Raw genomic sequence first — 22708 nt, forward strand, 5'->3', positions numbered from 1 at the left:
AGTTTGGAATCGTGGCTTGAAAATCAGAGAGCAGAGAGAAATCCAACATCCCTGCTGCAGTCAGGGTGAAGGACGGGCTCGGTGGTCGGGGTTTAAGAGGTTTTTGTGGGTTTGCAGGTACCAATTTCCACTTTAGTTTAACCTGGACAGATCTGGTGCTGCTCTAAATAAACCAGTTTTTAAATCCTGAGCCTGCTGAGGAAGGTGTTGGAGGAAAAGCAGGAGAGGAGATTTCACAGCCACAAACCTACCTGGATCAGCATCCGAATAGGGAAAACCAAACCCAGGTCCTGCTGTCTGACAAACCCTGGGGAGGCTTTGGTCAAGGATTAGGGGTTTGCAGGAGTCTGGAAATCCTTGGGACACAGGGCCCCAGAGTCCCCAGGGCAACAGTGATGGGCAAAAATCCACCTCCATCAGAGCAGACGATGGCAAAGAGAGGGAAATTATCCCAGGGGATGTGCATTGGAATTGTCCAACCTCCTAGAAATCCACGAGGGAACTTTAATATCAACAGGAAGGGGACCTTCCCCTTTGATCATTGCAGGAACTGCTGTTGCAGCTCAATTCAGGGATGTTGGTGACCCCCATCAAAGTGTTCACAGCAGCTCAGGGGCATGGAGAGCTCCCAGCACATTTGAGATGTCCCCTAGCACAGTTTAGTTCTCAATAAATGGATCATTTGGGGGTTATCAGATACAAATCCTCCCCGAAACAGAGCAAACCTGAAAGAAAACAGCAGCAGCTCCAAGACCCAAACCCACACACTCCTGCACAGGCCCCTTTACAGAACTGAACACCAGCCACAGCTAGAAAATTAAACAGCTCTTCAACTCGGCCACATTTACAGTTAAATACACAGAACCCACTCAGGCTTTACATGTAAACTTTGTTGGATACCTCCTGGAAAAAACTGAAATTACAGCGGGAGACATTCAAGCACAGCGAGCTCCCGGATCGCTGTGGCTGCACCGGAGGAAGAACCAAAGCAGAGGTTTTGTCTCTGTGTTTGATTTGCAGCCTCTCGAGGGAACAAAGGTTGAGGATTTGGAGCCCCAGGTGAAAACATTTGGATTTGCCGCTGACCTTCCAAAGGATCTGGCCAAAGAGGCTGGAAAATAACAACCCTGAGACTCTGTCCTTTGTTTGTGTCCTGTCCGGGCTCTGGAGGGGTCCAGAGGGACATCCCAGCCCCCCTGGCCCTGCTCTGGTCACTGCTCTGGTCACTGCTCTGGTCACTGCGGGGCTTTGGCTCTCCTGGATTCTCTCCTGTGGGGAATTCTCTCCCCTCCTTGCCCGGACAGCCACAGGCAGCGTTTGGTGTGAGCCAGGGCAGGGGTGGGAGGAAAGGAGGGGTTCCCTGCCGGGGATTTGGGGCTTCCTCTGCAGGGCAGGCCTCAGGGAACACAGGTCACGGGCATTTCTGCTGGCTCTGCCTGCCGAGGGGCTGGGCTGTCCTGCTGCAGGTTTGGAGCCAGCACTGGCAGGAAGGAATTCTTCTGGCGTAAAGGGGAAAGAAAATCCCACTGTGCTCAGATCTGGTTGGGGTTTTTTCCCTCCACATCCTGTGCCCTAACCCTGCTCCTGCAGGAGGACGATCCTGCAGGCACAACCATTGCTGCCAGCCTTGTGTGCCAGCACGGGGCACCTCTGGTGCATCCTGGCAGCCCCCAGAGCTCACTGGGGGAAGGTTTGGCTGTTCCCAGGGATCAGAGGGACCAGCTGAGGGCTCTGCTGCAAAGGAATCCAACTAATCCAGGCACCTTTCTGGCTTTCGAGTGGCTGCTCCCTCCGAACACTGAGCCCCTTCCACCTGAGGGAGCCAGACCCTTTTTGTCCCCGGATTTTCAGGGGGCAAAGCTGTTCTCCCTGAGCACCCCCTGGGCATGGCACTCACGCTGCTCCTCCAGCCCCACAGAGGCTGTGGCTGCTGGGCTCTGCCCCCACCCTCAGATTTAGGGCAGGACCCCTGGACCTGCTAGGGGAGCAGAGCAGGGCTCTTCCCTTCACATCCCTGGGCCCCTCATCCTGGAGGGAAGCCCAGTGAGGGAAGAGCCCGGGGGCTTTCCCGTGCCTGGAGCACCCCTTAGACCTGGTAAATCTGCTGGGCAGGGGATGGGGAGCTGCAGGGGGTGCCCAGCTCCTTCTCCTCGGCTTCCCACAGGTTGTCGTAGCTGAGGTCGCTCTGGAAGCTCTGCAGCTCGGCGTAGTCGTGGTAGGACGAGGAGTCCCGGCAGGGCAGGCGGCATCGGCCAGGCCGTAGGTGCCACCGCTCCCATCTGCAGGAAAACGGAGAGGGAACGGGAAAAAGGGGTCAGGGGGGAGTAAAATCACAGCGCAGGGCTGGGCAGAGCAAGGGGAGCGTGCCTGGAGCACGGCAGGAGCCCCTCGGGGTGGCAGTGGAAGGCAGGCCAGGTGAGCCCAGGCACAGGGCAGGTGACAGAGTCGGGGGAGCAGGAGGGATGAAGGGATCAGCTCTGAAGGGCGTGGTGGGCAGGGAGCAGCCCAGCAGCTCAGGGGTCTCACCTGCGGGGTGCAGCGAAGGGCCCAGCCGCTCCTCTGGCAGGGAAGAGATCTGGAAAGAGAGGGAGGACGAGCTGTGCCATCCTGGGACGCTGCCCAGCAGGGAGTCAGCCCCATCCCTGCTCCACCAGGACGGCCCCTGGCACTGACCAAAGGGCTCAGAGCCCTGCAGGGACCACCGAGGCAAACTGGGACCCGGGGTTGCTCCCCTGCACCCCCTGAGTGTCCCCCTGAAGCCCCCGAGTGTTCCCCTGCAGCCCACAGCGGAGTTTGCAGCCTCACCTCGCCCAGGTAGGAGCCCTGGGCCGGTGCCCGCAGCTGGAGCCGGCGTGAGGTGCCCGGGGTGCTGTAGGTGGGGGCTGTGGGCACCTCCCTGCAGTTCCAGTGCTCCAGGGATGGGTGCTGTGGGGCTGGGACCGCCGGGTTCCCCTGGGCTGGCCCCGTCTGTCCGTGGCACTGCAGGAACTGCAACCAAACCAGCCCCAGGTTGGGTCCCGGCTGGGGAGAGCTGGGAAACGCCAGCCTGGTGCTGCCCACCCCGAATCCAGCCCTGCTGAGAGCACGTTCAGGCCAAGCAAGGACTGCTCTTTGTGCCCTCCCCACAAATTCTGCTCCGTCCCAGCCCTGGAGGCCTCAGATGGGAGAGAGAGGATGGCCAGGGGTCATTCCCAGTGACCCACAGGCGTGGTGGGAGCTGGCCAGAAGCGAAGGCAGGAGGATAAAACCGGCTGAAGGGATGCAGGAGGACAGGGAGCAGCCAAGGAGGACCCTCGAGGGAAGGGGGGTCACACCAGGGTGGAGGATGACTCAGAAAGTCTTTTCCCAAGAGATTGTCACAAGCAGAAACGTGGCCTTCAGCAGGCACTCGCTTATCACAGCTGGAAGGTTTTTGGGGGTGGGCAAAGTGGTCTCTGGCTCTGACTCATCCCCACTTCCCGGAGCCTGGCTCACATCTCAGTCTGTGCCTCTGTCTGGTGCTTTGTGGCTCCTCCCTGGGTTGTTGTGATCAGACAGGGGAAACCTGTTCCCCTCGGTCCTGGAACTCAGCCCTGGAGTTTCCCCATCCCTGCTCAGATGGCAGGAAAAGAAATGGCCCCAGGCACAATTCCTGGAGCCAAGGGCTTGGGTGCTGAGTCAGGGCCAGCTGGGAGCACTGGGGGAACTGGGAGTGTAGGGATCACTGGAAAGGGGGAGCAGTGGCTGCTCCAGGGAGCTGGGAGCTGTGGGGGGCTGAATTCCCACCCAGCTCCATCTGTCCAGCCCCGGGGCAGGATGGAAACAGGGACAGGGCGCTCGCAGCTCATCCCCAGGAGGGGTTGGGGCACGGAATCTCCCTACGAGTAAAATCCCAAATGCTGCTCATCCCTGTGGGATGACGGGGCTGAGTCCTGGCTGTGCCAACGAGGGAAATTCCTTAAGGAACAGTCACTGAGGGTTGGGAAAGTGGCATCACGAACTGAGAACTGATGGAGACATGCTGGAAAACCCTTGGGAGAAGAGGCTGTGTCCCATGAGGCAACAACCCTCCTACGCACGGATTGCCTCAGGCATCGGGGCCCAGCATCCCAGGGCTCCATTGCCCCACCTGCCATGTGCCACCTCCCCTTCCACAGCCCCTTTTCCCATGGAAATGGTTTCACACCTCCTCTGGAGCACCTGCCTGGCCCCCTATCCCTGCCAGCAGCACCGGCACGACGAGGTGAGCCTTGCTCTGCCCAGGCAGGAAGATCTGGCCTCATCCCATCCCATCCCCATCCTGCATCCATCCCCATCCCATCCCCATCATGCATCCATCCCATCCCATCCCATCCCATCCCATCCCATCCCATCCCATCCCATCCCATCCCATCCCATCCCATAGTTCCCATCCCATCCCATCCCATCCCATCCCATCCCATCCCATCCCACGTGCCTCCCCTCACCCTGCCCAGCTCCAGGTGTGCCGGGGGGTGCTGCTGGGGGCAGTGAGCTGCGTAGGGCTCGTGGTACACCGGGGACTGCAGCTCCCCGTTGGGATTTGCAGGGATGAGGCCGCAGCCGCTCCTCTCGGGGTCCTGGTTGGGCAGCTGCTGCCCGCTGCTCTTGCCCTTGGATTTCCTGGTGCTGTTCCCCCGGCGCAGGTCCTGCGTGGGCAGCGCCGTGCTGGGCCAGCTGGGCTGTGCCAGGCACTGGAATGAGAGGACAGGCCCTGGAGCTGGCGCTCCTTTGGATGGCAACACGCCTGGACATCACTCCAGGCTCGGGAATTGCCACAGGCCCGCACTGGGCCCTGCCCCACGCGCTCTGCCATCCCTGGAGAGCAAAATCCTACCTGGCCATCGCCTCCACCCACCTGCAGCTTTGATTTGGGGATTTCCCAGCCTTTGAACCCTTCTGTGATCTTCTATAATCCCCAACAGCCCCTGGGCAGGGCAGAGGACTGGGATGGGACTGGAACTGGGACTGGGAGGGAACTGGGATGGGATGGGATCCCTCAGCAGCGTTTTCCCTGCTCAGCACTGACCAGGCTGAGCCAGGAGCAGCCCCAGCTCCGGGCAGGGATTTGCTCCAACCCCCCAGCAAACACTGCCCAGCCCCCAGACAGCTCCCTCTGCTCAAAGGCAGCTCCAACCCCATCCCAGGGGATCCCCACGGGCATCCCAGGCTGTTTTGGGGTTCACTCACGTGGAGAGGCTGGGAGTAGCCAGGGGAGAGGGGCTCCTCGAGCAGCCGGCCCTCGGGCAGCAGCAGGAAGGAGTGTCCGTCGGGCAGGGAGCCGCTGGGCTGGGACAGCTGGGTCAGGGTGGTCACTCTCCCTGCGGACGCCCAGGAGTTGGTGCGGCCGTCGGAACTGAGGGATCCTCTCCCGCTGCTGGTGAACTGCACGGGGACAAGAGCACCCTGGGGAAGAGCTCCCTGAAACGGGGGCACAGCCCTGCCCAGCCCTCGTGTCCCTGGGGTCTGGGCTGTGTCCCCATGGCCAGCAGTGGCCCGGTGGCTGTGCCGGGGTGTGGGATGTGCCTGGGTGTGGGACATGCTGCTTATGGGGCTGAGTGTGGGGTGGCCGAGGGGAATGAGGGGGTGCACAGCAGGAAAAGGGTGCCAGGCACCCAGCCCCATCCCAGCTGGCAGCGTGGGTCTCCCATTCCTTGCAGGAATCACGGGATATTCCAGCTTGGAAAGGACCCACTGAGTCCAAAACCCTGTCACTGTCCTTGTGCCAGTGCCTCACTGCCCAACCCTGTCACAGGCCGTGTCCAGCCTCTGCTTTTGAAGGAATTCAGTGTAATTTTTGCCTCTATAATGTCCTGTAGGGCTTTAAATAATTTCCAGGGATCAGCAGCTTGCTGGCAGCTTCGAGCAGAGCCTGCTGTGCCACAGGAGTGTGACAGGAGTGTCACAGGAGTGTCACACGTGGCCACGGATGGGACAGCCACGGATTCCCACCCAAAGCTGCAGCACCCCTTACCTGGCTGGGGTGTGGGGGCTTTGACCCCGAGAAGCTCTCGGACCCTGAGAGGGAGGAGTCGGCGTTTCGGAACTGGGCGGTTTTGAGGCAGTAGAGCCACTCCTGGTAGTCCTGGTAGCTGGGACAGGTCACTCGGATGGAGTTGATCAGGCGGCCTGGAAAACATCCCCCACTGCTGATCCTGGGCTGGATCCCTCAGAACCCCACGGGAGCCCTCCTGCTCCATCCCGCCCCACGTTCCCTGGGATCTGGAGGTGCCGCTGCAGGGAATGCTCTGCCCTCGGTGCCCCGTGCAGGAGCTGCTGTGGCTCCCGGCCTCTCCTGCCAGGGCACAGAGGGTCCCAAATTTCCAAGCAGGGCAGTTCGGGGAGCCTGGCTGCCCACCAGGAAGGTGCCACCGCACCAGCCCCCGAGCCGCCCGTGGCTGTGCCAGACACCCACCTTCGATTAAAAAGGAGGTTTTGTCGTTCTCCTCAAAAAGCACCTGGAAGGCGTTGAGTGGGAGCTCTCCCTGTGGAGAGAGGGGCAGGATTGGGATCTCGGAGCCCAGCAGGGCTCCTGCCCGTGCCATGGGGCACAGGGACACCATGGGGAGCTGTGCCCTGCTCTGGGGTGAAGCTCTGCTCCCACAGGGGCTGTCCTGCCAGGGGAGCCAAAGGGCTTTAGGAGCCTTCAGGAGCGCAGGGGTTTCAGGCTTTAGGAGTGCAGGGTTTTGCTGGGAGCACGAGGAGGGAAGCCCCCAGTGAGGATGGAGCAAGCCCAGCTCCTGCTTTGTGCTGGCAGCTGCCCCTAAGAAATGGCCTTTGGCAGCTCGGCTGCTGCTGCTGCTCAGCTCTCCTGCACATCCCAGCAGGATTCCTGCCCCCTCCTGCACACCCCAGCGAGGCTCCTGCCCCCAGGATGTGTAGGGCCGGTGCTCCATCCTCCCCTTCACAGCAATCCCCGAGGGTGCTGAGACACCCTCTGGATAAAAGTCCCACCTCAGGAAGCGCAGCAGCATCCCACAGATAACTCCAGCAGCTCCCCCTCGCTGGTTTCCACCTTGCCCAGGGCCTTTTCCCACCGGAGGATTGGGGTGAGCCCCATCCCAGCCCCTTCCCTGCCCCACACGCTTGGCAGGGGCAGCTGCTGTGGTCGCTGTGAAGCTGCGGAGCAAAAGGGGCCGGGCTGTTCCCTCGCCCAGCCCCAACTGCGGGCAGGGGAAGGGAAGGGAAGGAAAAGTGCACTCGAGCAGCCCCGGGAGGAGGCTCCCGTGCCCTGACACGCCTGTGGAAAAGCAGGTTCCCAGTGTCACAGGCTGGTGAATCAGCCCCGGGAGCGCGGCCCCGGCACCGTGGGAAGGGAACATCGCCTGGGAAGGGAACATCGCACGGGGCAGGTTTAGGGTTTCAAAAGAGATGAGCTCATGGGAGAGCCCAGCCCAGGCCCCCTTGCGTGGTGCCCCATTCCCAGGCGCTGCAAACAACACGCTCCCGAAACCAGGCTGTGCCCGAGGTGTGTCCCAGCGGCTGGAAAACGCCTTCCAGCGCCGCTCTGGGATGGGGAGAGCTCTGGCCGGGAAGGAGCCTCCCGGGAGATGCTCTCCCCGGGGATAACCACAGCAGCGTTCCGCAGGATGCGGAGCCGCGTGGAGCAGGAGCCCGGCGGGTTCCCGGGGCATTTCGCAGCCCTCCAGCTCTGCAGGGCTGCTTGGGGCTGGCTGCCGGCTCGGTGACTCAGGGCTGCGGCAGAGCAGCAGCTCCGGGGTCACAGCCAGGGCGCTGCTCCTTCCGGCACGTTTGTTCCAGCACAGGAGAAGCAACGAGCACAGGGCTCGCAGTGATGCTCGAGCTCACAGAATCTCTGCAAGGGAAGGGCAGAGAGGCCCTCGAGCATCGCCGAGCCCAACCATCAACCAGCACGGCCGTGCTCGCGCTGAGCCGCGGCCCCAAGTGCCACCGGGGATGTCACCAGCTGATTTTAAGGCCATTCTGGCTGCTCAGTGCCACTGGCTGCCCGTGCTGAGGCTCCAGCACTGCTCCCACAGACAGACACCCCAGACACCCTCTGGCATCCCTTGGGATGCTCCCTGTCCCTGCTGAGACAGAGGGAGAACGCTGCCAGCGCTCCCCTCCCCTCCCGTGCCCTTCCCCACAGCACCGGCTGCGCTGCCGGGCTGCCCCCGGCTCCCGAGGGGTTCCCTGGCAAAGGACCAGAGCAGCAAAGCCCCCTCAGGGGCACTCTGGGGCTGTGCCAGCCCGTCTGGAGCAGGAGGGCCGGGCTGGCTGCCAGCACAGCCTCCCCCCTCCTCCTCCTCCTCCTCCTTCTCCTCCTCCTCCTCCTCCTCCTCGCAGAGACGCGGCTTCCCTGGCAGGCAGCTCCTTCCCCCTGGGCTGCCGGAGCAGGCCGAGGTGTTTCTCATGGGAAGGGATCTTGCACCATCCCTGTGCCTGCTCCTGCCAGCTGGCACGGGAGGCGGCACGGGGAGCGCAGGTGGAGGGGAGAGAGCGGCGGGATGCTCCCAAAGGAACTCACCTTGAAACAGAGGCCACTGGGCTCCTCAGACATGATCACCAGCGTGGAGGGGTAGAGCACCAGGAGCCGGTCGTGCTGCTCCTTGGGAAGCAGACAGGGAGAGGGTTGGATCCCTGGGAACAGCCAGGGCTCGGAGCTGGAGAGCCCTTGGCTTTGTCCTTCTGACAGCAGCCTGGGGCAGGGGCTCTGGGAACAGCTGAGCTGCTTCCCTGAGCTGGGAGAGCCTTTGGGGAGAACAATCCACCTCCCTGCATCAGGAGATGGCTTTGGGGAGAGCCAGGCTGCTTCCCTGAGCTGGGAGATCTTTTGGGGAGAGCCAGGCTGCTTCCCTGAGCTGGGAGATCCTTTGGGGAGAGCCAGGCTGCTTCCCTGAGCTGGGAGATCCTTTGGGGAGAGCCAGGCTGCTTCCCTGAGCTGGGAGATATTTGGGGAGAGCCAGGCCGCTTCCCTGAGCTGGGAGATCTTCTGGGGAGAGCCAGGCTGCTTCTCTGAGCTGGGAGATGGCTTTGGGAAGAGCCAGGCTGCTTCCCTGAGCTGGGAGATGGCTTTGGGAAGAGCCAGGCTGCTTCCCTGAGCTGGGAAATGGCTTTGGGAAGAGCAGTAGGAAACCTTTTTCCCTTTCTGTGTGGGTAAAACACCCCTTGGGAGCTGCTGGGTGGGTGGCAGCAGGGAGGCAGGAGCCTGCACCAGCGACTCCACCCATGGATCCATCCATGGATCCATCCCTCCCTCCACCACTCCCCGGAGCTGTGTCCTACCTGGAAGGGCAGGTGCTGGAGCTTCACCTTGGAGATGCAGAGGATTTCTCCCAGGGATTCCCGCTGGGTCCCTCTCCAGTCCTGCACGGGCAGGTTCTGCACGGACCAGCGCAGCTCCTCCTTGCCCCCCGGGCTCTGCTTCCAGCCGCTCTAGGGACAGCACACACTGACCACAGGCCTTCCCCGGGCACAGCCAGGCTGTGGCCCACCTGGGAACACTTTCTTGGGGTGGCAGGAGTGGGAAAGAGTAAATAAACTGGGCAGGAGGCGGTTTTCCAGCTGGGAATGGACAACCATTCTCCATACCGAGCGGCACCTGGAAATGCCTTTCCAAGGGGGATGTTTCTGTTTGGCAAGTGGGAGATGGAGGCAGGGAGGGAATTAAAACACCCTCAGAGACTGGGGGAGACAATCTCTTGAATCTGGGCCTGTTTTCTGGGCCTCCTCCAGGGGTTCTGCAATCTCTGGGCGGTTGCACAAGAACCCAAAAGCGTGAGAGCCTCTGTGAGCCAGGCCCGGAGCTCCGACCCCGCAGAGGTTGTGCTGCTGGTGGCACCTGAGGGTGGCAGCTCCTCCTTCCTGCACATCCACCTGCCAGTGGCTCTCAGACCCCTCTGGGGAGCTCTTTTTGCACCCTTTTCTCCCAGGAAAGCCCCCAAAGGCAAGCTCCAAAGAGAATCCATGCCGGGGTCCCAGCTGGGAGCTGGCGGTGGGACACGGCCGCGGGACACCCACCTGGGACAGCAGGGGCAGGGCCAGGCTCCCTCCACAGAGCTGGATCTGCTTCTCCAGGTGGTACAGCCACTGCTTCAGCTCCGCCTCGGAGGGGCAGAACACCACCAGGGGGTTCAGCAGAGGGCCTGGGATGAGGCACGGGATGAGTGGAGAGATCCGGGCAGGGATCGCAGCATCCAGCGGGAATCAGCCGGCGGAGCTGCCGCACGCTGCCCACCCACCACGGGGTGCTGGGGATGCCCCTGCTCCGCTGCCACCCCCCTCCAGCCCTCCCTGCCACCCCCCTCCAGCCCTCCCTGCCACCCTTTGGTCACATCAGCCCTCTCAGACTGCTCCAGCCCCTCCTCAGGCACACCAAGCCCTGACCACCAGGCACTTTTTAACCCCAAACCGGACCAAGAACAAACCCCGAGGTCGGCCCAAAAGCCAAGCCTGACCTCCAGAGCCAGATTTCAGCTTTCAACCCCCTCGCCAGCAGCTTGTGGGAAGCCTCTGTGTGGGCAGGGGCTGTGCCAGGGTGCTGCTCCCTCAGCAGAAGGCCCCGCGCTCTCTCCCAGTCTCACTTTGGCTCTCCGTACGTAGAACACCAGCAGCTTTCTGACACAGTTTGTTTATTTATTGCCTCAGCGAGCAGAATCCGTGCCAGCCAAGCTGAGGATGACTCCAGACATCCCCTCGGAGGGAGGGCCAGCCCTGCAGCTTGTTGATCTGAGTGTCTCAGAGCACGAGCACAGGTCTCCCACACCCTCTGCCACTCTCTCCCGACACAGCCCGGGGAGGGCAATAACCATTGCTGGCAGGATGCAGAGTGGATGTTGTGATTAATAATTTACCACTCGGCTCACATTAAACCCAGCTTGCTGCAGGCTCAGAAGGATCTGCCTCTGTGGGACTTGGAAGTGCCCAGATAAGCCCGGATAAACGCGGGACTTTGCCCTCCTGCGGTATCGTTAGTGCCCTAATTCCTGCATTATTTATAAACAACATTTCACTGAGCCTTTGAGGCACGTCTGGCTTTCAGGAAATGCACAGTAAACAAAGCTGAGGTGGGGCAGACACTCCCCGAGTGACTCCAAACCCATGACAGCAATTTGGTGTCGAGCGTTTTCTGGGCACCCACGTGTCCGTGGCTCTGGAGTTCTCCTGCCCTCCTTCCCTTTGTTTTCCCTGTCTTTTAACGAGGGCACAGCGATCACAGAGCAGCCAGGAGGGTGTGATGCTGCTCCTTGGGCATTCTGGCAGCTCTGGGTGCTTCCCTGGGCACCCAGCTCCTCACACGAATTATAAATACAAATTAAACGCAGCAGGAATCCGTGCTGCCAGGGCATGACCCGCAGCGTGGCCCTCGGGTGGCACTGCCACCCCTCAGGCACACCCCGGCGGCATCACCCATTGCCACATCTAAACAGGGCCCAGAAAGAAGAGAAAATGAGGAAAGGAACTTGCGGGACACGCCTGGGGCTGCGGCAGGAGCTGCTGTGAGGAGTCTGAGCTGCAAATTCCTGCCATTGCCCCTGGCCCCAGGGCCACGTCCCCATGCCCCTGCCACGCTGAGGTGCAGCCCTCGGGCTCCTTCCCTGTGCCCTGTCCTCGCTCTTTCCCTGGGAGCGCTCCCAGAGGAGCGCTGGAAGCAGCAGAGCCCCTTCCCGGGACAGGAGCAGTTTGTTCCTGCCCAGACCCCTCTGAGGGGAGGCACCAAAGGGGTGCAGCGAGGCACGGGGGGCTCCAGGTGCTCCATAAATCCGTCAGCAGAGCCCAGGGCACAGCCAGCCCCTGTCCCCGTGCCAGGAGGGCTCTGCATCCTTCCCTCTCCCCGATCCCAGGCATCCCGCTGGGCCGAGCAGCCCTGGCCGTGCAGCGATGGGGAACTGCTGGTTCCACAAACCGGCTGCCTCAGAGTCATGAGATGAGGCATTTCCACCCTGACCCTGCGTGGGGACACGGGAAGGGCTCCCAGCCCCTCCGTGCCTCCATTCCTTCCCCTCTAAGCAGGGAAATAAAACTGTTCCAGCGTGTCCCAGCAATGCTGAATGTCCCTGGTGCTCCCTGCTGCTGCTTCCCGAGCACCCAGCGCTGTCTGCAGGGCTCTGGCAGGACACAGCCCCCCAAAGCCGCACTCCCGGGTGGTTTAAGGCAGAACAAGCACCCCAGTCCAGCACAGACAGCCCTGGAAGTTTTCCCTTGTTCCCCCAGAACCCTGGAAAGGTTTGGAGAGCCCTGCCTGGTTCACCAGTCCTAAAAATGAGTGGGGTGTTTATGCCACGTCCTTTTTATCATTTTTGGGAGGTTTTGTCCTCTGGCAGAGGGTACCAGGGGCAGAGTCAGTGGGCCTGGGACACAAATGGGCTCTGTATCATTACCGGGGGTTAATTAATGCTTTAATTGCACTCTGGGGGGCTTGTCCCTCTGTCATCCAGCAATGACTGAGCCCAAAGACGCCTCTATCCAGGCTGCAGAGGGTTGTCATCCCAGGAAATCATTCATGAAGCAAAACCACTCAGAGGAAAGTTTAAAAAGCTAGGGATGGAAGAGTTGGTGAGGTGGCACTGGGTCCTGCCAGCACCAGACTGGTGTTACTGGGAGAGAGGCAGCTCACCCCTGGGCACTGCTGCCCGTCCCGGGAACCTGAGCAGGGCCCTCAGGGTCACTCCCTGCCCTCGGGAGAGGCGGGAGAAGGAATTCTATCCCATCCCACTAACGGGGCAGAGGTGGGAGCTGTCCCCGCGTCTCCCCAGGCCCACCCTTCCCCTGCCCTTCCCTGCGGCAGCACCGGGTGGGTGTTCCCCGGGCTGGCCCAGGGAGCAGCCACATCCCAATCCTGCCTTCCCGAGCTCCCAGACACCCACCTGAGATGTGCAGAGCGTGGTCCTGCTGCCCGGGGCTCTGCCCAGCCTCCAGCTCACGCACCTGCAGCTCCTTCAGAGGCAGCAGCCCCTGGGGAAGGAGAGCAGGGGTTATTCGGGGGCAGTCAGTGCCCTCAGCAGGGTGACCCCACACCCGCAGGGTGACCCCACACCTCCAGGGTGACCCCACACCCGCAGGGTGATGCAGCTCGGGGGCAGGCTGGGAATATTTGGGATTTGGATCCAGCAGGCTCCCCAGGGGAAGCAGGTTCAGCACTCCCCGGGCTCCACAATCCTGTGCCACGCTGAGGAATGAATGTCTTTGTGCTCCACGTTGTTCCTCCTTCCCGTTTTAAGAGAAACCTCAGCACAACAACGGTGGTTTAACGGGAGAAAGCCAGAAAATGGGATTGGCCCTGAAGGCAAATGGAGCTGTCCAGTTCCCAGAGCCTGGACGTTCAGGTTCCCACTCTGACAGAGCCCAGGAGCAGCTGGCAGCTTTGTGCTCCCTGTTCTGGGCTCCCTGAGCGAGCTCCATAAAAGATGCTGATGGCTCTAATGCCTCGGGGCACAATAATTCCTCCTTAATTCCTGCACAATTAATAAACTCAGGAGCTGTTTCTAAAGGAGTCAGGAGAGTTCGGGATGTTGTTTGTCCCCTGACATGGGAATTTTCGGTTGAAGGCTGCCTTGGGGGGTGACCGGAGAGGTTTTACTGATGTTTTACATCCACCTCAAGTCACCTGAAGGCCAATCAATCATTTCTAATTCTACAATCATCTCCCAAACACGCTCACTTTTAGCTCCACACTCGTGTGGAGGAAGAGAACACTCAGGGAGTGCTGTTTCCCAGCCGTGGCTGTTTGGCTGCAGTGCAGAGCAGCCCTTTCGTTCATTATTTGTGACTCCCCAGCACCGCCAGGGTGAGAAGATTTGTGAGGTGAAGAGCTCCCGAGGCTCAGGTTTCTCTTCTCCCACAGAATAATTAACGCTGGAATTGCCCAGCCTGCAGGTGGAGAACTCCCCCTTGGCCCAGGAGCCAAGACCCCCACGGGCACCAAGGCCAGGGGGAATTTGGGCTTCCCAAGGCTCAGCTCCTTGTGCTTGGAGCACAAAGGTGGCTCCAGGTCACCTCCCACCTGCCCCTGCCCCTCCCTGGGCTCCTCGATCTCTGCCCAAGCTCCCCTGAGCTGCTCTGGGGACAGCCCTTGGGACAAAACACCTGTTTGGAGTTCAGCATCCCCGGGAAGGGACCTGGGGACATCTCCCAGAGTTCGTCTGCCCGGTGTCCCCAGCGTGGCCGCAGTGCCCAAAGCCCAGCACGTCCAGGGGATGCCCTACCTGGTAGGTGAGGCCATTGGGGCCCGCAGACTGGAAGTACAGGTAGGACTGGAACAGCTCCAGGAAGCAGTCACTGACCTCCTGCAGAGGGGACACGTTTGGGGTTATCCCAGGACACATTTTGGGGTTATCCCAGGACACATTTTGGGGTTATCCCAGGACACATTTTGGGGTTATCCCAGCCTCCCTCTGCATCCCAGGCCGATCCCTGCATGGAAAAGCTTCTCCATGGGCCACATCTCTGCTCATGGAAGCACTCCCCAGGTGCCCACAGGGACGGCAGCAGGTGGGCACCGCGTGGCAGCGCGTCCTGGGCCTCGCAGCAGCCCCAGGAATTCTCCACGAGTCCCATTTCCCGGAATTACCCCTCCCTTCCCAGTCCTGCAGGGTCACACTGGCCCTGGGCAGAGAAACGCCCACAAAGAGGTGCCTCAGGTTTACCTGGCAGTGCTGGAACTTAAACTTGACCTTGGAGTAATAAATCATTTTGCCCAAATTCCTGACAGTCGTTTTCCTTCGGCCCTTCTTGAACAGGCTGGGGAACCTCTGGTCCAAGTTTTCTTTCTGGTTTTCCTGGTTCTGAATGATCTGTGCCGAGGATACAGGGAAAAAACAGCTCAGAGAAGTGGGGGAGACATTCCCAGAAGATCTTCCCAGCAGGGATTCCTGGGAAAGGGCCCTGGGCAGGTGCCCAGGAGGGGCTGTTTGTTGTTGGGTCTCCTTGCCAACCTGGGGCTGGGGCTCAGTTACTGCTGGGGGCCTGCAAGGAGATCCTGAGCTAAAGGTGGAGTTCCTGGGCTGGAAAAGAGGGGGGCACAAGCACATTTCACTTTTAGGGTGTCCCAGCTCCACAGAAAAACCACCCCTGTGCTCCCTGAGTGTGCCTTCCACTGGGCTGAGAGGAAAGGTTTCCTCTGCTCTGGTTCTGCCTGGGCTCCTCAGCTCTCCCAGCTCGGGTCCCTGCTCAGATCCCTCGGTTCCCCTCGGTTCCAGGTGCCAGACAGTTTTGGGACAGAGCCCCACAGCCATAAAAGCAGCTGCAAGGCAGCTTTTTGTCCCTGGAAAAGCTGCAGGGATCCAGCAGGCACCACAGGAGAGCCAGGGCTGAGGAGAGGAGACGGCACTCGGGGCTGGGGCCTTCCCTGATTTCCTGGTTACGTGGGAATTCTTCCTTCTGCGCAGGAGCACAACCTCACAGCCCTCTCTTCTCACCGGCCTGGGGAAAAAGCTCTTCCTGCAGTTTATTCCCGGGGGCTGGCTGATGTCCCTGGGGAGAAGGGCAGGGCTGTGCCCCAGCCCTGATCCCCTCACTCCACACCCCACCTGCAGAGCCTTTAGCCCATCCAGACTCAGGGAATTCATTCCCAAGCCAAAACTGGGTGGGAGAAGGGAGGTCCTCAGCGGTTCCCTGGGACTCAGCGGGGCTGGTGACACTCCCAGCATGTCCCCATTCCCGGCGTGTGCCCGTTCCCGATGCCATCCCCGCTGTGCTGTGCCAGGGGACAGCTGCGTGTGCCCGTGATGGATGAGGGACCAGCACAGACCCCCGGCTCTGTCCTGCAGGGCCCCTCTGTGACTCACCCCTCTGGCATGGGGTCAGCCCTGCTCCAGACATCCCAGGGAGCTGGGAATGGAGCCGGGAATGGAGCTGGGGAGCTGGGAATGGAGCTGGGAATGAAGCCAGGGGACTGGGAACAGGAGCTGTTGGGAGTCTTTCACCTGCAGAGCTCAGGGCTCCTTCCAGGGCCTGGCCGAATTTTGGTTACTCTTTTTAGGACACGAGTTAACCCTTTCCTGCCGAAATCCTCCCTCCAGCTTGCCCAGCTATGGAACAGAATTTAGGGATCACACCGGGTGCCCATTAAAGGCCTCACTGGGGCAGCTCAGCGTAGGAAAGATGGTATTTGTGCCACAAATCCAGAGCAAAGAGCAGCTGGTCACGGGTACAGCAATAACAAAATGCGGCTCGGATAAGGCACCAGCAGCACCTGGGAGTGGGGAGAGGGTGAAGTAATAAAATCATGGGCACGGAGATAAGCAACAGCAGCAGCCACCAGCTGCCGGGGCAGTGCTGCTGCCTGGGACGTGGCAGCCAAATTTCCCAGGAAAAAACGAGGCAGAGAGAGGAAAAAGCGAGCTGGGAGTGCAGCAGCAGCGCTGGGAAAGAGCTTCCAGAGGGATCCAGAGGGCAGCAGGGAGAAGGGAGAGCGTCCACAGCCACGCGTGTGGCAAGAAATAAATGGAATATTTCCCTCTCCCAAACAAGCCCAGCAGGGGTGGCGGCGGGACTGAGGAGATGGGTGTGATGGCTGGGCACAGGAGCAGCTCCAAGGCCATGGAAAAACGGGACCACATCCCTGAAATCTGCTGCCCTTCCAGGCACCCCTCAAACCGTGGGGATGCCTCCTTTAGCCAGAGCCAAAGGGGCCTGGCATTTTCCGTCCCTCTGGAATTCTCCCCAGCCTGGCCCGTGCACCCTCCCACAGCCCCATCCCGAGCCATTCCCGTTATCCCAGCGCTCCCGCTGCCTTCCAGGCCCTGCAGATCCTGGGAAGCCGGGTTCCTCGCGGGGTTTGGCGAGGTGCAGGCGCCCTGACATGTTCTCTCCCCCCCGTAGGTCTCATCCTACAGGTAGAACGAGTTACTCATGAGCTGCTCAGCCCTGCAGCCCGCGGCTGAATCAGCAGCAGCAGCAGGAAGGGCTCAGCTCGCTGCCCCGGGGCTCCCGCAGCTGCCGCTCCATGGGAAAAGCAGAACCGAGCGGCTCTTGGGGCGCATCCTCCCCCCGGCTCTCACCGGCCCGTGGGAATCGGGGCAGCGGGGCCGGGGGTGCCACAGGGCGCACGGATGGCGCCTGCCCCGGTCCCACATGGCCTGTGGTGGCCAGAGGTTGGGCGATCGCATCTCCTGCGGGGCCGCATCAGAGCCCCGCGCTGGGAGCTCCGAGCCGGCCCTGCGGCTGCGGCTGCTCCCGGAAAGCCGGCGGAGGGAACGGGGCAAAGCCGAGCCTTCCTCCGGGCCACACAGGGAGCTTGGGAGTTTGCATCCCCTCTGCCCCAGGCTAGAAGCCTGCCCCACCCTCCTTCCTTCCGTCCCTGGAGAGATCCCGCACTCCCTGGGGTTTCCAAAGGAGCCATCTCCCAGTGACCTCTTCCAGGATCCCTTCTCCGGGACCCGCTAACACTGGCAGCTTGTCCTGCTTGCCCAGGGAAGCACCCAGGATCCATCTGGGACCTGCCTCACCCCTCTGGATCCAGCTGATTCCCGCAGGGAGCCCTTCCTGGAATTCCCTCTGCCTGGCACCGAGGCTGTGCCTCAGTTTCCCCTTCCCCACATGCACACGGACGGGATCCATGAACACCCAGCACGGCCCAAATGCGCCCCAAATCCCCCCCACACCCCTGGCCCACCCAGCGGGACCCCCCAAACGCGCGGGGGCTCCCAGTTTCCCTCCGCTCTCCCCGGGCAGCGCTGGGAACGGGGCCATGCGGCCACGAGGCTGGGCCGTGCCCGGGGCTGCCCTGCCCTTCCTGATTCCCTTCCCAGGCTCGTTGCTAATCCACTCCTGCTCCGTCTCATTCCGGCGTGGGAATGAATCACCCCACCTGCCAAAGCTCGCTCAGGTTTTCCCTTCCCTCGCGGGCGACCCAGAAACAAAAGAACCGAGAGCAAAGGTTGGGGGGAGATGTCGCCGCGTCCCCTGAGTGGCTCCCAGCATCACCCCGCACCCCATCACAGCTCCTGGCTGATCCAGGTCCCCTCCACACCTGCACGGGGACCCTGGGCAGGGAACTCAGCTGCTGGGAGGGGCTCATCCCTTCCTGGGCTCCATCTCCTTGGGACAGAGCTGCTGCTACCCCCAGACCCAAACCCAACATCCCTCCTGAGTGCTGCGCTCGGGGTGGGTGGGAATAAACCCCTGGAGCAGTGGGGAGCAGGCTGGAGGTGCTGGCACTTGCCTTCGCTGGAATATACTGCAGGATTTTGTCCGTGGTCGTGTCTCTCTCCTGCCCTCCGTCCATCCCAAAAAAGTTGGGCAGCTTTTTCTTGCCATTTTGTCTACAAAGGGAAGGAGAAACATCCTCAAAACACACACATGGAAACCCAGGCTGAGGCACAGTGAATCCTGCCCAGAAATAAGGAAGCCAGGACGCCAAGCAAGCCACTTGTCACGGGCTTTCGAATCATCCCAGCCCGGCCAAGGGCTGACAAAGCCTGGGAGAACTGGAACGGGACTTGTCCTGTACTTGTTGGCGTTTCTCTGCTTTTCTACAGCTCCTTGCTCAGCCCCACGATCAGCTTGGCTCGCCTGTGCCCCCAGACCAGCACCGGGGGCAGATGTTCCACGGCAGAGCACAAAGACCAAGCCCAGCCCTGGCAGCTCCTGCCAGGCCCCCGGAGTGGGGATGGATCCGCAGGTACCCACAGACCGGGCTGCTTTCTGCCTCTGTGGCTTCCCTCTGCCGTTCCTCCCTCTCCCAGTTTCTCCCTGCGTGCACACCAGTACCAGGCAGCCACTGGTGCTGTTGGGAAGCGCTGGGACTGCTTTGCTGGGACTTCCCAGCAGTTCCTTCCTCAGATTGCGGCACAAAACCAGGATAATCCCCGCGGGCGTGGGAAGCTGGGAGTCAGTGGGACTGGAGGAGCTCTGGGGCTTGGCTGCTCCACCACAGGGCCCTGATGTGAGACCCCCAGGCCCAAATTCCCCGAGGGATCCCCTCTCTTCTACCCCAGAGTAACTCCCCAGACTCCACAGGTTTGCCTCTGATTTCTGGCAGCACAGGACACCAAGGGGACAGTTCAGTGTCTCCTTTTCATCAGAAACCCCTCAGCCTGGCAGAGCTTGGGGGGGTTTTGGCACAGCCCAGACACTGAACCCAACACAGACAGGGCTGGCAGGTTCATGAGGAATCACCTGGCTCCCCCCAGAGCTCTTTTCCAGCCCGGGGAGCTCTGGCTGTGCTGATGGGAGCAGTGGGAAAGCCGGGAAGCCTGCAGTGCATTCCCTGGGAGGCTCTATTTTGGGACAGCCACCCATGGCCGCGGTACCTGAGCGCTGCCCCGGCCAGCCCCGCGCCCAGATCCCACAAGGATTTCACGGGGTATTTTCTGCTGCTCCTCCCTGGGGTTTACAAACACCAATCCCACGGCGGAGTGCTGGGATTTGGGGCTTTCTCCCTAAAGCACGAGGAGCGGGAATGTTGTTTTTTCACAACAAGCACCACAACTCTGAGTAAAAACACTCTCGAGTGAAAACAGGGAACATCAGGTGTTCCGCGCCTCGTCCCGCCGGGGGGAGCGTAATTACCCAAACAAAAATTAACGCAGTGGCGCTTCTCCCGAGGGCTGGCATTCCCCGCCGGCTGAGAATTCCATCCCAGGCGCTTGGGGCGAGCTGGCCCCGGGCTCCGACAGCGCCCAGCACCCCCGAAACCACCGGGAAATAGGAAATCCCCGCCGGCTGCATCCCACGGGAGAGATCCCGCCGGGAATCCAGCCCCACTGCCACAGCCCAGAGCCGGAGCCGGGTACTCACTCCTTCTTCAGCGAGGGTTTCCTTCGGAAGGAGCTCCGGAAGCCGCCGGGAGCCTGCGGGACACAGGCGATGTTCCCCATGCCGGGATCGCTGCGGGATCGCTGCGGGATCGCTGCGGGATCGCTCCCGGGCCGCTCCTTTCCGCCCGCCGGGACTCGAGTGGGTGTGGGCAGAGCCCAAACCCCGATCCTGCCCCTCGCTCCCGCCCCGCGGGCTGGGAGGGGCGAGCCAGGTACCTGTTCGCTGGGAATTCACCCCGGGAGCCGCAGACCCAGCCGGCATTCCCGACCCACCGGCGGGATAGAGCCGGAGCCACCGATAAATCCATCCCGGAGCGTTTTCCCAAATGGAATTCGGCCGCCGCACGGGCGGAGATAAGGATGCAGCGAGATAAAGTCGGTGGTTGTTGTTTAAGCATTAACAAAAATCTCCGAGGCTGCGCTGGTTGAAGGGTTCCAAAGGCTGAGCTCCGAGCGGCCGTTCCCACTGGGGTTAGAGACGGGAAAAGAAATGGGCAGCGGGAAAAATATCAAACGGGACCCCGATCAAAATCTAGGAATGATGGAAAATGGATCAAGGAAGCAAAGAGCAAAAGGAGACATGCAAGGGGAGCAAAACCTAAGGGGTATTTACAGAAGAAATGCTTTAAAAGGAAGCAAACTGAAGATTCCTGCCCGTCCTGTGAGTGCCTCACCGCAGGGAAATATAAACAATAAAAATTAGAAGTTCATGACAAAACAAAAGGTAAATACAGGCTCAATATTTCTGCGCCAAAAAAAAAACCCCAGGAACCACAACCATAGGGAACGAGAAACCCTTTTCATTTTCGGGTGGCTGCTACGAAGTAAACACAAAACTTGGATGCTCTGGGTCAAAAAATAGAGAGAATTCACGTGAAAAGCTTTGAAAGAGCTGGACACAAAGGGCTTGGATCGCTGTTGCAGTTAAGTCTTGCAGGACCACGGGATTTGCAAAGAAATTGCACAATTTAACAGGGATATCGGTGTTTCCATGGGTAAAAAACCAGCCCGGTAATTATGGGGTTGTCAGTTGACAGTAATTCCTGGGAAAATGATGTAACAGCTGTGAGGGAGTTGGATTAACTTTGAGAATTACAGGAGGAGAATGTAATTAATACGAATCAGCGTGGGGCTGTGGAAATCAGATCTTGTCAGGCTGATTTAATTGATGGCACGTTTGAAAAAAACAAAATCAGATTTGGTGAATATAAATAACAGTGATAAAGGATGAGATGTGACAAATATACACGTTATTTTAGGAGGACTCTGAGAGGAGGTTTTCCTGGGGAATCCGCTGGAATCAAGCTGGGGTTGATGGACACACGGGGTGTGTTGGACTGTTCCTGTTTGCATTTTACCCTTTGCAGGAGCAAAATATTCCCCAAAAAGGGGATTGCACAGTCAGGCCTGGAGGGAGCAGCTGAGAACGGATGTGCCATAACATTTCTCCCCATCTCTGACCTTTAAAAGCAGCTCCTGCGGCCCCCTCCCCTTTCTGTGCGTAACCCATTAACCCTTCCCGGCCCAGCAAAGCGCCAGCACGCCCCTCCGGAGGGCCCCCAGCAGAAATGCCGTGATTTCCATGGCAGGGGCTGCTCGTGTGAGCTCTGCGCTCGGAGCGCAGCTGGGAAGCAGCGCTGGGACAGCCCAGCCGCAGCCCAGCACCTCCTGGCCGAGATCCGACACTGCAGCGAACAGCCCCGAGAGGGTTCTGCGCAGGCAGAGCGCGATCCCTCCTCGCATCCGTGCCTAACACGGTCAGGCCGTGACCACAAACGTGCTGTTCCTCCAGGGTTTGTTCTAAATAAAACCTCCCGGCTCAGAGCAGGGGCACAACTGCTGCCGCTGCAGCTCCTGCTGCTGTCACAGGTCCTGTTTGCTCACTGGGACAGCAGTGACACCACGAGGGCTGGCACGGGCAGGTGGCACCAGTGGCTGAGGACTGGCCCGTCAGCCAGCTTGAGGGAACAAAGCTCTCCCAGAGCCCACGGCTCTGCTTCCAGGAGAGCCTGGACTGGAGGGAAGCAGCCCCTGGGCTCCAGGAAGGCTTTCAGAGCTCAGCAGTTATTTATAGAAGCCGGAGCAGAAGCAGGAGAGCAGCAGGAAAGGGGACACGAGGGGCTGCAGCCGGGCCAGGCATTCCGGCTCCCCCTCGGGCCCCAGGGCTGGTGCCAGGCAGCTCCCGCTGTTCCTTCCACCCTGCACCCTGGAATGGGCTCAGCGTTCCCATGGGCAGCAGCCCCAGCACCAGTTTGGGCAGCAGGATGGGCTCAGTGCTCCCCTCTGTGGGCAGCAGCCCCAGCACCAGTTTGGGCAGCAGGATGGGCTCAGTGCTCCCCTCCATGGGCAGCAGCCCTGGCACCAGTTTGGGCAGCAGGATGGGCTCAGTGTTCCCCTCCACGGGCAGCAGCTCCAGCACCAGTTTGGGCAGCAGGATGGGCTCAGTGTTCCCCTCTGTGGGCAGCAGCCCTGGCACCAGTTTGGGCAGCAGGGTGGGCTCAGTGCTCCCCTCCATGGGCAGCAGCTCCAGCACCAGTTTGGGCAGCAGGATGGGCTCAGTGTTCCCCTCTGTGGGCAGCAGCTCCAGCACCAGTTTGGGCAGCAGGATGGGCTCAGTGTTCCCCTCCACGGGCAGCAGCTCCAGCACCAGTTTGGGCAGCAGGATGGGCTCAGTGTTCCCCTCTGTGGGCAGCAGCCCTGGCACCAGTTTGGGCAGCAGGATGGGGCCAGCTCTGCACGTCCCCGGGCACAGGGGCGGCTGCGGGTGGCAGCTGGAGGGCAGGGCCAGGCTCCTCATCTGCTTCTCATTCCCGCTGCAGGGAACGCACCGGGAGGCCTGGGGAGGCCAAACTGGGGTTTCGTGGCAGGAGAGGTGTAAATCAGCCTGGCTCTGAAGCCTCCGGGGCTGCTCCTTGGGCTTTTCCCAGGGGTGTCCAGCACCTGGGGCAGGGTGTCAGAGTGGGACACTGCCAGCACCAAATCCTCACTGG

At 60.8% G+C, this 22708-nt stretch overlaps 1 protein-coding gene across 1 annotated transcript; it reads right to left on the reverse strand.

Annotated features, from left to right (window-relative positions):
• Positions 1–1997: 1997 nt before the first annotated feature.
• On the reverse strand, positions 1998–19912 carry PLEKHN1 (pleckstrin homology domain containing N1). The gene is given in 16 exon segments (XM_039564092.1): positions 1998–2238; positions 2241–2279; positions 2527–2575; positions 2806–2988; positions 4446–4691; positions 5188–5382; positions 5972–6126; positions 6413–6482; positions 8486–8566; positions 9244–9393; positions 9979–10103; positions 12825–12912; positions 14163–14243; positions 14604–14750; positions 18122–18221; positions 19699–19912. Coding segments are annotated over 16 exon segments (1941 nt in total). The 5' UTR covers positions 19779–19912; the 3' UTR covers positions 1998–2086.
• Between the last annotated feature and the right edge of the window lie 2796 nt (positions 19913–22708).

This window comes from Corvus cornix, chromosome 21 (genome assembly GCF_000738735.6).
Source record: "Corvus cornix cornix isolate S_Up_H32 chromosome 21, ASM73873v5, whole genome shotgun sequence".
Classification (NCBI taxonomy): domain Eukaryota; kingdom Metazoa; phylum Chordata; class Aves; order Passeriformes; family Corvidae; genus Corvus; species Corvus cornix.